General features: G+C 44.8%; 1 protein-coding gene across 4 annotated transcripts; it reads left to right on the top strand.

The window, feature by feature from the left end:
* The first annotated feature begins 334 nt into the window (after positions 1-334).
* Positions 335-15,893, top strand: LOC111975333 (cyclic AMP-dependent transcription factor ATF-6 alpha). Of its 4 annotated transcripts, none has more exons than XM_070447727.1 (4): positions 335-414; positions 15,220-15,534; positions 15,649-15,689; positions 15,853-15,893. In XM_070447727.1, the coding sequence occupies exons 1-2, from the start codon at positions 381-383 to the stop codon at positions 15,414-15,416; spliced, it is 231 nt and encodes a 76-aa protein (XP_070303828.1). In that variant the 5' UTR covers positions 335-380; the 3' UTR covers positions 15,417-15,534; positions 15,649-15,689; positions 15,853-15,893. The 4 variants fall into 4 exon arrangements, with proteins under 4 accessions (XP_070303828.1, XP_070303826.1, XP_023859322.1 ...); XM_070447725.1 differs by having other exon boundaries at positions 15,220-15,612; XM_024003554.2 differs by lacking the exon at positions 15,649-15,689.
* Positions 15,894-16,646: the final 753 nt, after the last annotated feature.

The raw sequence follows: 16,646 nt of genomic DNA, 5'->3' as shown, positions 1-16,646 counted from the left end.
CATCTGTCTGATGAACATCCGTGTGTTTTTCAGTTTCTGTGACTGCCATGTGGTTATTAATTAAGAGGTGAACATGTACAATTTGATGTGTGGGTCAAGGTGTGCTTCATGCCTCTGACCTTTAACCCTAATCCTTCATTGTAAAGCCAGCTATCTGATGAACATACAGCCTGATGTTACGTGGTATTTGATGTGTGGGTTAAGGTGTGCTAAGATTTGAACTCCAGTTTGACATCCTGTCGATCTGGTGTGTTGACGTCTTCGCTAAGGTCAAAGTGTGCTTCATTCTGTTAGACCTTTGACCTTTTTTGACTGTTCCTTGTTYTCAGGATCACCTTTTACTTCCCGCTACCAGCCACAACAAAGGAAGTAGGCCCAAGATGTCCGTGGTGTTGCCAGCCATGAACCTTAATGGTAAGTCAACTCCACTACAGATTACTACAGATCTGTCACCATTATACATTTAATGGCTTCTCCACTCTGTCTCTCTCTCTCTCTCTTTTCTTCCTGTTCTCTGGGTTTCTTCACACATTGATTGATGTATACAACTGGCCTTCTTTAGACTAGTTGAGTATCTGGAGCAACAGCATTACAGGCTCAAAATGGCCATAAACAAAGACCTTTTCTTCTGAAACTYGTCAGTCTATTCTTGTTCTGAGAAATGAAGGCTATTCCATGTGAGAACTTGCCAAGAAACTGAAGATCTCGTACAACGCTATGTACTACTCCCTTCACAGAACAGTGCAAACTGGCTCTAACTAGAATAGAAAGAGGAGTGGGAGGCCCCGGTGCACAACTGAGCAAGATGACAAGTACGTTAGAGTGTCTAGTTTGAGAAACAGACGCCTCACATGTCCTCAACTGGCAGCTTCATTAAATAGTACCCGCAAAACACCAGTCTCAATGTCAACAGTGAAGAGGCGACTCCGGGATGCTGGCCTTCTAGGCAGAGTTGCAAAGAAAAAGCCATATCTCAGACTGGCCAATAAAAAGAAAAGATTAAGATGGGCAAAAGAACACAGACACTGGACAGAGGAACTCTGCCTAGAAGGGAAGGGACCAGTACGAAAAAGCACAAGAATTGATGCACTCAGTACTCGCTCTGTAAGTCGCTCTGGATAAAAGTGTAAAACCGTCTTTAAAGCTCTCAGATGAAGGATGCCATGTTAGAGAGTTGGCACTGGGACTGTAAAGCTCAACAGCTGTTGATTGGCTAGTCAACGAGTATGGACTGAAAGACCTCAATCCAGGCTGTTGATTGGCTAGTTCAACTAGTTATGGCACTGTAAAGACCTCAATCAGGCTGTTGATTGGCTAGTTCAACAGTATGGACTGTAAGACCTCAATCAGGCTGGTTGATTGGCTAGTTCAACAGTATGGTACTGTAAAGACCTCAATCAGGCTGTTGATTGCTAGTTCAACAGTATGGTACTGTAAAGACTCAATCAGGCTGTTGATTGGCTAGGTCAACAGTATGTACTGTAAGACCTCAATCAGGCTGTTGATTGGCTAGTTCAACAGTATGTACTGTAAAGACCTCAATCAGGCTGTTGATTGGCTAGTTCAACAGTATGGTACTGTAAAGACCTCAATCAGGCTGTTGATTGGCTAGTTCACAGGTATGGTCGTTAAAGCCTCAATCAGGTGTTGATTGGCTAGTTCAACAGTATGGTACTGTAAAGACCTCAATCAGGCTGTTGATTGGCTAGTTCAACAGTAGGGACTGTAAAGACTCAATCAGGCTGTTATTGGCTAGTTCAACAGTATGGACTGTAAAGACTCAATCAGGCTGTTGATTGGCTAGTTCACAGTATACTGTAAAGACCTCAATCAGGCTGTTGATTGGCTGTTCAACAGTATGGTACTGTAAGACCTCAATCAGGCTGTTGATTGGCTAGTTCAACAGTATGGTACTGTAAAGACTCAATCAGGTGTTGATTGGCTAGTTCAACAGTATGTACTGTAAAGACCTCAATCAGGCTGTTGATTGGCTAGTTCAACAGTATGGTACTGTAAAGACCTCAATCAGGCTGTTGATTGGCTAGTTCAACAGTATGGACTGTAAAGACCTCAATCAGGCTGTTGATTGGCTAGTTCAACAGTATGGTACTGTAAAGAACCTCAATCAGGCTGTTGATTGGCTAGTTCAACAGTATGGTACTGTAAAGACCTCAATCAGGCTGTTGATTGGCTAGTTCAACAGTATGGTACTGTAAAGACCTCAATCAGGCTGTTGATTGGCTAGTTCAACAGTATGGTACTGTAAAGACCTCAATCAGGCTGTTGATTGGCTAGTTCAACAGTATGGTACTGTAAGACTCAATCAGGCTGTTGATTGGCTAGTTCAACAGTATGGACTGTAAAGACCTCAATCAGGCTGTTGATTGGCTAGTTCAACAGTATGGGTACTGTAAGACCTCAATCAGGCTGTTGATTGGCTAGTTCAACAGTATGGTACTGTAAAGACCTCAATCAGGCTGTTGATTGGCTAGTTCAACAGTATGGTACTGTAAAGACCTCAATCAGGCTGTTGATTGGCTAGTTCAACAGTATGGTACTGTAAAGACCTCAACAGGCTGTTGATTGGCTAGTTCAACAGTATGGTACTGTAAAGACCTCAATCAGGCTGTTGATTGGCTAGTTCAACAGTATGGTACTGTAAAGACCTCAATCAGGCTGTTGATTGGCTAGTTCAACAGTATGGTACTGTAAAGACCTCAATCAGGCTGTTGATTGGCTAGTTCAACAGTATGGTACTGTAAAGACCTCAATCAGGCTGTTGATTGGCTAGTTCAACAGTATGGACTGTAAAGACCTCAATCAGGCTGTTGATTGGCTAGTTCAACAGTATGGACTGTAAAGACCTCAATCAGGCTGTTGATTGGCTAGTTCAACAGTATGGGACTGAAAGACCTCAATCAGGCTGTTGATTGGCTAGTTCAACAGTATGGTACTGTTAAGACCTCAATCAGGTGTTGATTGGCTAGTTCAACAGTATGGTACTGTAAAGACCTCAATCAGGCTGTTGATTGGCTAGTTCAACAGTATGTACTGTAAAGACCTCAATCAGGCTGTTGATTGGCTAGTTCAACAGTATGGTACTGTAAAGACCTCAATCAGGCTGTTGATTGGCTAGTTCAACAGTATGGTACTGTAAAGACCTCAATCAGGCTGTTGATTGGCTAGTTCAACAGTATGGTACTGTAAAGACCTCAATCAGGCTGTTGATTGGCCTAGTTCAACAGTATGGTACTGTAAAGACCTCAATCAGGCTGTTGATTGGCTAGTTCAACAGTATGGTACTGTAAAGACCTCAATCAGGCTGTTGATTGGCTAGTTCAACAGTATGGACTGTAAAGACCTCAATCAGGCTGTTGATTGGCTAGTTCAACAGTATGGGACTGTAAAGACCTCAATCAGGCTGTTGATTGGCTAGTTCAACAGTATGGTACTGTAAAGACCTCAATCAGGCTGTTGATTGGCTAGTTCAACAGATTGACTGTAAGACCTCAATCAGGCTGTTGATTGGCTAGTTCAACAGTATGGTACTGTAAAGACCTCAAATCAGGCTGTTGATTGGCTAGTTCAACAGTGGTACTGTAAAGACCTCAATCAGGCTGTTGATTGGCTAGTTCAACAGTGGTACTGTAAAGACCTCAATCAGGCTGTTGATTGGCTAGTTCAACAGTATACTGTAAAGACCTCAATCAGGCTGTTGATTGGCTAGTTCAACAGTATGGTACTGTAAAGACCTCAATCAGGCTGTTGATTGGCTAGTTCAACAGTATGTACTGTAAAGACCTCAATCAGGCTGTTGATTGGCTAGTTCAACAGTATGGTACTGTAAAGACCTCAATCAGGCTGTTGATTGGCTAGTTCAACAGTATGGTACTGTAAGACCTCAATCAGGCTGTTGATTGGCTAGTTCAACAGTATGGTACTGTAAAGACCTCAATCAGGCTGTTGATTGGCTAGTTCAACAGTATGGTACTGTAAGACCTCAATCAGGCCACTGATTGGCTAACTCAAATAAAATACAATACATTTTTATTGGTCACATACACATGTTTAGCAGATATTATTGTGATTGTAGCAAAATGCTTGTGCTTCTAAACTCAGCAAAAAAAGAAACGTCCCTTTTTCGGGACAATGTCTTTCAAAGATAATTTGTAAAAATCCAAATAACTTCACAGATCTGCATTGTAAAGGGTTTAAACACTGTTTCCCATCCTTTGTTCATGAACCATAAACAATTCATGCACATGCACCTGGGAACGGTCGTAAGACACTAACAGCTTACAGACGATAGGCAATTAAGGTCACAGTTATGAAAACTTAGGACACTAAAGAGGCTTCCTACTGACTCGAAAAACACCAAAAGAAGATTCCAGGGTCCCTGCTCATCTGCATGAACGCGCCTTAGTATGCTGCAAGGAGGCATTAGGACTGCAGATGTGGCCAGAGCAATAACATTGCAATGTCCGTACTAAGACCACAGGGAGACAGACACAGATCGTTCACAGTGGCGAATCACGTGTAACAACACCTGCACAGGATCGGTACATCCGAACATCACACCTGCGGGACAGGTACAGGATGGCAACAATAACTGCCCGAGTTACACCAGGAATGCACAATCCCTCCATCAGTGCTCAGACTGTCCGCAATAGGCTGAGAGGCTGGACTGAGGGCTTGTAGGCCTGTGTAAGGCAGGTCCTCACCAGACATTACCGGCAACCGCGTCGCCTATGGCACAAACCCACCGTCACTGGATCAGACAGGACTGGAAAAAAGTGTTCTTCACTCATGAGTCGCGGTTTTGTCTCACCAGGGTATGGTCGGGTTCGCGTTTATCGTCAGAAGATGAGCGTGACACCGAGGCCTGTACTCTGGAGCGGGATCGATTTGGAGTGGAGTGTCTGTCATGGTCTAGGGCAGTGTGTCACAGCATCATCAGACTGAGCTTGTTTGTCATTGCAGGCTCCCCCGGTGCATTACAGGGAAGACATCCTCCTCCCTCATGTGTACCTCCTGCAAGCTCATCCTGACATGACCCTCCAGCATGACAATGCCACCAGCCATACTACTCGTTCTGTGTGTGATTTCCTACAAGACAGGAATGTCAGTGTTCTGCCATGGCCAGCGAAGAGCCCGGATCTCAATCCCATTGAGCACGYCTGGGACCCACTAGAGCCAATCACGATCAGGCCACGTAGCTATATCTTCACACAGATCTGTATGTGTTAACCATTAGGAAGTGTGTTTTGAGCTATCAGCACATTTGAAGAGCAGTCATCCAAGTCGTTGTTCTATGTTAGGGTGTAAGGAGGTCTCAGAAACCTGTCCTTTATTACACAAAAACCACACTGTTGCTTTGGGCACCACAGGATTCGATCAAGTTCTCTTATCTCATTCCACAAGCAAACCTGTTCACCTCAAGACCTGCGTGATCGGTTAACATTTCTGTCGGAACTAGTTGTTTATTATATTTGTCATTCTCTTGTGGCCCAAAGTATTTTCTGTGTTGTCCTAACTGAACATCTGTTTGTGTTTTGGCCTTGATTTCCATGACAACATCGTGGTCTTGTTTTCTCTATGGTCCTTCTCTTGGTTGGCTGGACCACTGATACTGATTTAATGGGAGAATAAAGGCCATAGAGATGACCCGACTCCATGTTTGGCATCCATGGTAGGCTACGTACTGTACCTTATCTCTGCAGTATTGTCTGGAGTGGGTTAGCATCATTTCCCCCAACCCCCCCCTCCCATCCCCCCTCCCCACCCAGTGAACAAGAGCATTAAACTGACTTGGAAGGGTTTTGTCGTGTTGCGAGATACTGAGCCAAAAGATGAGTGTGAATAATTAAATGAATGATTCTGTTGTTCTTGGCTTTTCAACTGGCCCCGTTATTACAGAATGATTCTTGCTTTCTCTTCTTCACATTTTCTCTTTTTTTTTTTTTGGCAAAATTGTGTTTATTGTCTTTCTAGATCTCTTTCTTTCCCTCTCTATTTATCCCTCTCCCTTCCTCCCTTCATTCTGGCTCTGTATGTAGCATCTGAATTGATTAGCGGTGAGCTAACCCAGGGAGGGAGTGAGTCAGTCAGTGGAACTTGATATTGTTACTCAGCAGGGAGGGAAGAGCACGGCATTATATTGGTAAAGACTCTCTCTCTCTCGCTCTCTGGGGCGTTGTAGAAGATGAATGAAGGTAAACATTGTTCTTGGTCCGTCTCGTCAGGGTGGAATGCTTAAGGCCACACTGGTCACTTGGTTTACTGAAGTCACGTAAATAGTGAAATCCGATAGCCGTTTTCCCACTAAATGTCCTGAATCCCCAACAATGATTGTGGTTGTATTCAAGGAGATTATACTGACTCTGTAAGATGTTTGTGGTATAATAAACTATGTCCATTTGAATTACAGGAAGTGTGGTAGATTGATTGGACATGATTTGGAAAGGCACACACCTGTCTATAAGGTCCCACAGTTGACAGTGCATGTCAGAGCAAAAACCAAGCAATGAGGTGGAAGGAATTGTCCGTAGAGCTCCGAGACAGGATTGTGCCGAGGTCCCCAAGAACACAATACTTAGTACTTTGTTGAAGCACCTTTGGTAGCGATTATAGCCTTGAGTCTTCTACAAGCTTGACACACCTGCATTCTTCTCTGCAGATCCTCTCAAGCTCTGTCCGGTCGGATGGGGAGCGAGAGATCCTTGATGGAAACCTGCTCCAGAGCACTCAGGACCTCAGAATGTCCTGTTGGAAGGTGAACCTTCGCCCCAGTCTGAGTTCCTGAGCGCTCTGGAGCAGGTTTTCATCAAGGATCTCTTGCTGCTTTGCTCTGTTCATCTTTCCCTCGATCCTGACTAGTCTCCCAGTCCCTGCCGATGAAAAACATCCCCACAGCATGATACTGCCACCACCATGCTTCACCGTAGGGATGGTGCCAGGTTTCCTCCAGACATGACGCTTGGCATTCAGGCCAAAGAGTTCAATCTTGGTTTCATCAGACCAGAGAGACCATCTTGTTTTCTCACGGTCTGAGAGTCTTTAGGGGCCTTTTGGCAAACTCCAAGTGAGCTGTCAGGTGCCTTTTACTGAGGAGTGTCTTCCGTCTGACCACTCTACCATAAAGGCCTGATTGGTGGAGTGCTGCAGAGATAGTTGTCCTTCTGGAAGGTTCTCCCTTCTCCGCAGAGGAACTCTGGAGCTCTGTCAGAGTGACCATTGAGTTCTTGGTCACCTCCCTGACCAAGTCCCTTCTCCCCCGATTGCTCAGTTTGGCCTTGCGGCCAGCTCTAGGAAGAGTTTTGGTGGTTCCAAACTTCTTCCATTTAAGAATGATGGAGGCCACTGTGTTCTTGGGAACCTTCAATGCTGCATCCATTTTTTGGTACCCTTACCCAGATATGTGCCTCGACACAATCCTGTCTCGGAGCTCTACGGACAATTCCTTTGACCTCATGGCTTGGTTTTTGCTCTGACATGCACTGTCAACTGCAGGACCTTATATAGACAAGTGTGTGCCTTTCCAAATCATGTCCAATCAATTGAATTTACCACAGGTGGACTATAATCAAGTTGTAGAAACATCTAAAGGAGGATCAATGGAAACAGGATGCACCTGAGCTCAATTTCAAGTCTCATAGCAAGGGGTATGAATACTTATATAAATAAGGTATTTCAATTTTTTTTATTTGCAAACATTTGTAAAAACCTGTTCGCTTTTTGTTTATTGAGGTATATTAAATGCATAAAAATCCTCATCAACCTACGCACAGTAGGTTGATGAGGATTTTTATGCATTTAATCCTTTTTAGAATAAGGCTGTAACAAAATATGGAAAAGATCAAGGGGTCTGAATACTTTCCGACTGCATCTTTAGTTGGGCCAGACCCTTAAAATAGAAAAAAACTCTCTCAATACCATTATTGCTCCATGGCAGAGGAAGGGAGGGTAATTCTTTCCAGCTCTGTCTTGCTCTGCATTTCACCCCCCCCCCCATGCACCAAATGGCTTTCATCTGGAGGGAGTGGATCGGTTTTGCTAATAGGGAACCATCGTTTGGTCTGTCCTGGACAATACATGCAATTCGGGATTGGGACTTTGATGTAATTCTTCCTAGCCACCGTGCTTCTACACCTGCATTGCTTGCTGTTTTGGGGTTTTTAGGCTGGGTTTCTGTACAGCACTTTGTGACATAAGCTGATGTTAGAAGGGCTTTATAAATACATTGAATTGATTGATGTAGGTCATTGGCTATTTCTGAACAGTGGTATGTCTATGGTTCATTGATTCTGTAAAAGTTAGTTGACGTTCAATGATTCCCAAATATCTGGCTTTTAGGGGTTGGCTCCTAAATGGAGTGAAGGACTCTCTCGCACGCTCTCTCTCCTCTCTCTCTCTCTGTGTTATGTTTAACGATCCCTTCGTTTGAAAGGAGCTCAATCGATTGGAAGCGACGTTTGTTAGAATAGAAGAATGTTTGGAATGACTGACATCATTATTTTGATTACAGGTGTTTTTACTGTGGCTATCGTCTCACTCACTCACTCACTCACACTCACACACCACACTACTCACTCACTAACACTACCCTCACTCACCACACACACACACACACACACACACAACACACCACACACACACACACACACACACACCACAGCACACACACACACACACACACCTGCGGCGTCTTTCCGATCTTTAGGAGTCTAGGTTCACTGCATAGTGGCAGAGTGTAACAGGAGTTAAAGGTTGAGCACAACAGTGCTGTCAGCAGAGTTTGTGTTCAATGGTCTACTCTAATTCAACCTAACCACTGGGTACAGAACCTAGCAGAGGAGCCCCACCTAGATTCTGATAGACGTCACTTCTATATCAGCCAGTTCTGTAGACGTCACTCTATATCAGACGTTCTTGTACGAGTCATCTATATCGACGCAGTTATATAGACGTCACTCTATCAGACCAGTTCTGTAGACGTCACTCTATATCAGACCAGTTCATGTAGACGTCACTTATTCAACCAAGTTCTTGTAGACGTCACTCTATATCAGACCAACGTTCTGTAGACGTCAATCTTATATCAGACCAGTTCTGTAGACGTCACTCTATATCAGACCAGTTTGTAGACGTCACTCGTATATCAGACCAGTTCTGTAGACGTCACTCTATATCAGACCAGTTCTGTAGACGTCACTTCTATATCAGACAGCAGTTCTGTAGACGTCACTCTGTATCAGCCAGTTCTGTAGCACGTCACTCTATATCAGACAGTTTATATAGACGTCACTCTGTATCAGACCAGTTTCTATTAGACCGTCACTCTATATTCAGACCAGTTCTGTAGACGTCACTCTATTAGACCAGTTTCTGTAGATCGTCACTCTGTATCAGGCCAGTTCTGTAGACGTCACTCTATATCAGACCAGTTATATATAGACCGTCACTCTACATATTCAGACCAGTTCTTAGACGTCACTCTGTACTCAGCCAGTTCTGTAGACGTCACTCTATATCAGAACCAGTTCTGTAGACGTCACTCTATATCAGACCAGTTCTGTGACGTCACTCTATATCAGACCAGTTTCTGTAGACGTCACCTATATAGACCAGTTCTTGTAGACGTCACTCTTACTCAGAAGTTCTGTAGACGTCACTCTATAGTCAGACCAGTTCTAGACGTCACTCTATATCAGACAGTTCTGTAAGACGTCACATCTATTATCAGACCAGTTCTGTAAGACTTCACTTATATAGTCAGGCGTATTTAAGACGTCACTCTTACTAGGCCAGTTCGTAGACGTCAGCTCTATATCAGCCAGTTAATCTGTAGACGTCACTCTATATCAGCACAGTTATTAGACGTGACTCTATATCAGGCCAGTTATATAGACGTTAGGGTGTGAAAAATGTAAAACGTTGTCTTAATGTTTAAACTGCCATTTTCTTAATAGTTTAAACGACAAGGGGGGAAATTATTTAATACATGTGAATTCACAGTGCAGATATGGTCTGCGTATGACCGCTGGGGCAGTGCAGTTCCATCTACCACAGTCCTGGCTACCAGACGATGTTCACCTTACTGCTGTCCCCTACCCATCTCAGCAACAATGGTAGTTAATGCCGTTTCAGGTTCTCTGCTGTGTCCTCTCCCCCATGTTCTCAGTGGTCAGTACATGGAGGGACTTCATGTCCCATTCTCATCAAGTGTATGACTCGTTGGGTGGATGTATGACAGCGTGTTCATAGACGTCCAACTATCTGTTTACGCCACCTATGGGGTTTTGAGAGCTCGTACTTTGTACTTTGTAGGGTTGAATACCGGAGATTTCCCACCCAAACCAACTCCCTTTCCTGGGATAAATAACTGCGGAAAACCGGTAAATTCTAATAAACTCAACAAAAAAGGAAACGTCCTCTCACTGTTTTTTAAGATTCAACAACTGAGACATAAACTGAAAAGTTCCACAGACATGTGACTAACAGAAATTGAATATGTGTCCCTGAACAAGGGGGGGTCAAATCAAAAGTAACAGTCAGTATCTGGTGTGGCCACCAGCTGCATTAGTACTGCAGTGCCCTCTCTCCTGGTGTACTGCACAGATTTGCCAGTTCTTGCTGTGAGATGTCCACCTCTTCCACCAAGGCACCTGCAAGTATCCGGACATTTCTGTGAGGAATGGCCTAGCCTCGCCCTCCGATCCAACAGGTCCCAGACATGCTCATGGGATTGAGATCCGGGCTCTTCGCTGGCCATGGAGAACACTGACATTCCTGTCTTGCAGGAAATCACGCACAGAACGGCAGTATGGCTGGTGGCATTGTCATGCTGAGGGTCATTCAGGATGAGCCTGCAGGAAGGGTATCACATGCTCAGTCCCGGGAGTACAACAAGCTCAGTCCGATGATGCTGTGACACACGCCCCGACCATGACGGAACCTCCACCTCCAAATCGATCCCTCTCAGAGTACAGGCTCGGTGTAACGCTCATCCTTCGACGATAAACGGAATCCGACCATCACCCCTGGTGAGACAAAACGGGACTCGCATGTGAAGAACATTTTTCCAGTCCTGTCTGATCCAGTAACGGTGGGTTTGTGCCCATAGGCGACGTTGTCTTACAACAGGCCTACAAGCCTCAGTCCAGCCTCTCTCAGCCTATTGCGGACAGTCTGAGCACTGATGGAGGGATTGTGCATTCCCTGGTGTAACTCGGCAGTTGTTGCCATCCTGTACCTGTCTGCAGGTGTGATGTTCGGATTGTACCGATCCTGTGCAGGTGTTGTTACCGTGTTCTGCCACTGGAGGACGATCAGCTGTCCGTCCTGTCCTCCCTGTAGCGCTGTCTTAGGCGTCACAGTAGGACATTGCAATTTATTGCTCTGGCCACATCTGCAGTCTCATGCCTCCTTGCAGCAGCCTAAGGCCGTTCACGCAGATGAAGAGGACCCTGGGCATCTTCTTTGGTGTGTTGTTTAGAGTCAGTAGAAAGGCCTCTTTCGTGTCCTAAGTTTTCATAACTGTGACCTTAATTGCTACCGTCTGTAAGCTGTTAGTGTCTTAACGACCGTTCACAGGTGCATGTTCATTAATTGTTTATGGTTCAATGAACAAGCATGGGAAACAGTGTTTAAACCCTTTACAATGAAGATCTGTGAAGTTATTTGGATTTTTACAAATTATCTTTGAAAAACAGGGTCCTGAATAAAGGGACGTTTCTTTTTTTTCCTGAGTTTACATTATTTCTATGAACAGCATGCACTGAAATGGAACCGTTAAATGATATGCGATGTGTAACTTCTCTACGGTCTTTTCTCTGCTATCTGCATGATCAAACATCAACGCTCAGGTGGGGACAGACAGCACAATCTAGTATGGGCACACAGCATTTACAATGTACTGCGTCTATATATAACCAGTTATGTGGACCATCCCTTTCAATATTAGAGAGGATTTGGCTATTTCGCTGTACCAGTGTATAATCGAGCAAAACCAATTACATTCTCCACAGACAACATTTGCCGAAGAAGGGCCTACCTGAGAGCTCAGTGACGTTCAACATGGCACCACATAGGATGCCACCTTTCCAAAAGTCAGTCACCTTCCAACAAGCCTGCTCGATCTGCTCCGGTCAACTGTGGTGTGCTGTTATTGTGAAGTGGGAATGTCTATGAGCACAACGGCTCCAGCGCGAAGTGGTAGGCCACACAAGCTCAAGAAATCACGCTTCACCATTCTGGCAGTCCGACAACGAATCTGGGTTTGGCGAATGCCAAGAGAACGCTATCTGCTCCAATGCCATCGTGCCAACTGTAAGTTTGGTGGAGGCAGCACTTGTATACCCCACCCACGCACCCATGATGACATAAAATGTTTTCGAGCTTCCTCAGCATAACAACTTCTTCCTGAGACTGACGTGGTGTGGATATGCTGTAAGAACACAGAGAATAAAACGCCCACATAATGGTAGTGATTGTCCATTACTGCTAATCACGTATACAGATTTATTCACATGCTTACTTTATTTTAATATTCAGTTGTGTATATTACTTAGGTTTTATCTGATGACTTAATTACTTTAAGGAATGAAAATAATAATCTCTGCTCAGCGTAGTAAGCAGCCAGCCAGCCAGACAAGCATTCTGATTTTAAATAATGGTACTACTACTTCGAAGTAGATAAGGCAATACTTTAAGACACTTATTACAATTACTTCACTATTATCAGGTAGAGCTACCTCAGGAACTGACTCTATCCTCTCGTTGTTGTGTTGTGTCACTGCCTCTCTCATCATATCGGTCTGTGGTCCGCGGCAGGAAATAACAGGCGCAATGGCTTATGGGCATTGTAGTTAATTACCACGTTTCCAAGCTGAACATTTGCCTAATGAAAATTGCAACTCCCTTCAGCCTAGCGTCCTGCATAGTTTTCATTAGTTTTTCTTGTGAATTATTTGATTTCTCTCTAAAGAACGTCACGTTGAGCTCACAGAAAAAAACAACTAAATAAATTGAAGTAATTTTAACCAACTTCGGTCATTAGTTCTGTAATACCCCCAAAAACTGAATGTTGGTAAGTCGCTCAGCAGTAGGAGGTGTAGAGGAGTGATGTTCTATTACCTGCAGTCAACAATGCATGATGGGAATATTTTTATGTTTGATGCTTTAGTATTGAAGGAGAATGGCTGGATTGGTAGTCGGTTGGCTGGATGTAGGGTGCTCGGTTGCTGATTGGTCTGTGGTCGGATTGGTAGCTCGGTTGGATTGGAGCTTGTGGCTGGATTGGTAGTCGGTTTGGGCTGGATTGGTAGCTCGTTTGGCTGGATTGGTAGCTCGGTTTGGCGATTGAGTCGTCTGATTGGTAGCTCGGTTGGCTGGATTGGTAGCTCGGTTGGCTGGATTGGTATCTGCTCGTTGGCTGGATTGGTAGCTCGGTTGGCTGGATTGGTAGCTCGGTTGGCTGGATTGTAGCTCGGTTTGGCTGGATTGGTAGCTCGGTTCGGATTGGTCTCGGATTGGTAGCTCGGTTGTTCTGGATGGTAGCTCGGTTGGCTGGATTGGTAGCTCTCGGTTGGCTTGATTGGGTAGGTCGGTTGGCTGGATTGGTAGGGGGTCGGTTGGTCTGACTTGTAGCTTGGTTTGGCTGGATTTTGGGTAGCTCGTTGTTAAGAAACATTTTAAATGGCCCACTGACTGACTGTCTTCTTAGAACATAATTTGTTTTTGTTGACTGAAATTGCCTCTAACAATTCCATTATTTAATTTGCTGACGAATTGCTTAGTTTTGGATGCCAGGAAAACAAACAATTCCAAACTGGGCCCAGTGCCCGCTCTTATCACCATAGTCTTTGTCAAACTGGCTGACCACTGAATCCCAAATGGCCTCGTGAATTTCCACTAATGTTGTTTTGTCAGACCCAGAGGCTTAATCAAAACAAAGGGGAGTGACGCGCACACACACACACACACACTGGCACACACACACACTGGCACACAGAAGACTATCCTGCCAGACTGCCACTGACGGTCCGTGTGGGAAGGAAGGAGCTTTCTGGAAGGTGTCCAGGTGGCACGAGTAAAAGGGGAAAGGAGAGACCTGACACACACACACACACACACACACACACACACACACACACACACACACACACACACACACAGACCTGGGGGGCTTTTGGTAGGTACCTCAGTCATGCTGTTTGAAGTGGGCCCCTCCGTGTGTGTGCTTGCGTGTCCTGGCTGTCTCAGTGTTTTGGCCACTCAGTCAGCGGGCTAAGGAGAGTTGGGACGTTTGGTAATTTGTTAGAAATGTTTGCCAACAATGTGCAGAAACCCAGTTTTAGGAATAACTTATATTTCATGATGTTTCTCTAGCCCACACATGCTGTAATGCCATCGGTGTTGGGTTTCTCATGGCCTAGCCTCTCATACCCCCATGTGAAGCAAATGTAGCTGGCTGTACAGAACCCTCTCTCTAAGGTGACTTTCTGCATTGCCTGTAAAACTACTGTAACCCCCCCCCCCTTCCATGCAGCTGGAGATAGAGACATCATATAGGGACCCCCCTCCATGCAGCTGGAGATAGAGACATCATATAGGGACCCCCCCTCTCTCACCACAGACCCACCACTACCAGTCCTATCGACATAGTAAGAGATATGAGGTTTGGTGATGTAAACCTAACCCGCTTGCAGGGATCCATTCAAACATACGCTCCATCTTCCTCTCTTCCTCTCTACCTCTCTCCCCCTCTTCCTCTCTTCCTCTCTACCTCTCTCCCCCTCTTCCTCATCTTCCTCTTCCTCTCTCTCCCCATCTTCCTCTCACTCTCTCTCTATCACACACACACACACACACACACACACACACACACACACCAGGAGGCTTTACTTCTTTGTTATTTCTCTCTCTGGTTTGCATGTCTGTCTTTGTTTAGAGCTGTTGTGTTTCTCTCTACAGGAGAGAGTGCCAGTGGGTGACTCACCTCTCCTCTGTTTACCTCTCCTTCATCCCTCTCTCTGGCTCTTAACCCCTAACTAACCGCCCACTCCACTCTACTACTATGATAGTGGCATCTACTCCCTCTCTCTCTGTCATAGGGAGGGGTATGAGGAGGGAAGGTATAGCCAGGCCCAGCTAGGCTTCAACTGAGGAATCTTGCTTGTTTTTTTTCTAATGCACTGATTCTCCCTGTCTCGTTAACAGATCGTGTGATCAAGGACAAGGAGTTTGAGGTGATGATGCAGATTGACTGTGAGGTCACAGACACCAGGATCATCCACATCAAGTCCTCCAGTATCCCACCATTCCTGCGTGTCAACCGCACCGGCACCCTGTACCCGCCTTCACCTTCGGACAGCGAGGCCACGCCTCCTGTCCAGGTGCTCATGGGTTCCGCGTAACCTCTGTCAACCAATCGAATGGACTCACAAACCCGTAACTTCCACCAACCAATTGAAAAGATGGAACAGCAACACCAGTCTGTTCTGCTCCACCAGTTTAACAGATGGAATAACACCAGTCTGTTTCCCCCAGTTTAACAGATGGAAATACAACAGTCTGTTCTGTTCCACCAGTTTAACAGATGGAATAACAACAGTCTGTTCTGATAGTTTACAGATGGAATAACAACAGTCTGTTTCTGCTCCACCAGTTTAACAGATGGATAACACCAAGTCTGTTCTCGTTCCCACCAGTTTACAGATGGGAATAACACAGTCTGTTCTGTTCTACCAGTTTAACAGATGGAATAACAACAGTCTGTCTGTTCCACCAGTTTAACAGATGGAATAACACCAGTCTGTCTGTTTCCACCAGTTTAACAGTATGACACCAAAGTCCTGTTCTGTTCCACCAGTTTAACAGATGGAATAACAACAGTCTGTTCTGCTCCACCAGTTTAACAGATGGAATAACAACAGGTCACATGTTTCTATTTACCTTGCATTCTTTTTTTAATTTTCTACAGATCAGAGAGAATTTTTAAACGATTATATACTTAAATGTATTTGACTGAACTTTAGTATCAGGTTTTCTCCCTTATCCTTGATTTGGATTATGCAATACTAAGCTAGCTCAAATGGTCAGTGTCAGTTAGCCATTCTGTTTTCAGCTCTGATATCCGTCATGGTTGTTGAAGGCCCTGTGTGTGTCTGGACTGACCAGAGTCAGGSCCTGTGTGTGTCTGGACTGACCAGAGTCAGGCTCTGTGTGTGTCTGGACTGACCAGAGTCAGGCTCTGTGTGTGTCTGGACTGACCAGAGTCAGGCAAAAGGGGGTAATAAATAAAATAATAAAAAAAAAAGTTTTTAGAAAATGAAATACTGTTGAGTCAATACTGTCAAGCTGGTATTAAGGATTTGGAGACAGGCGCAGGAATACCCAATAGGGGTTTTTAATACACCCAAAACAAACACGTATACAAAACACTGGGTTGTACCTTAACAAAAGAGCGAGGGTAAACCTCATTGAACGCCACGGGACGATACCCGTAATACACAATATATAATATGCAGCACGCAGCATAACAGCTGCACCAACGCATAGGTACTCGCACCACCAACGACATGGGAACAAATACGACCACGAGGGAACAGAGGGCACATATATAACATACTAATCAGGGGATGGGA

This window comes from Salvelinus sp. IW2-2015, linkage group LG16 (assembly GCF_002910315.2).
Source record: "Salvelinus sp. IW2-2015 linkage group LG16, ASM291031v2, whole genome shotgun sequence".
NCBI classification, from domain to species: Eukaryota; Metazoa; Chordata; class Actinopteri; order Salmoniformes; family Salmonidae; genus Salvelinus; species Salvelinus sp. IW2-2015.
The sequence above is the reverse complement of the archived record's forward strand: the minus strand, read 5'-3'. Positions and strand labels throughout refer to the sequence as shown.

What these genes read in the sequence shown, in the direction of transcription:
- LOC111975333 (XM_024003554.2), top strand. Translation starts at nt 381, where the DNA reads ATGTCCGTGGTGTTGCCAGCCATGAACCTTAATG. An exon ending in GCCAGCCATGAACCTTAATG is followed by an intron (nt 415 to 15,219) that starts GTAAGTCAACTC and finishes TCTCGTTAACAG; the next exon opens with ATCGTGTGATCAAGGACAAG.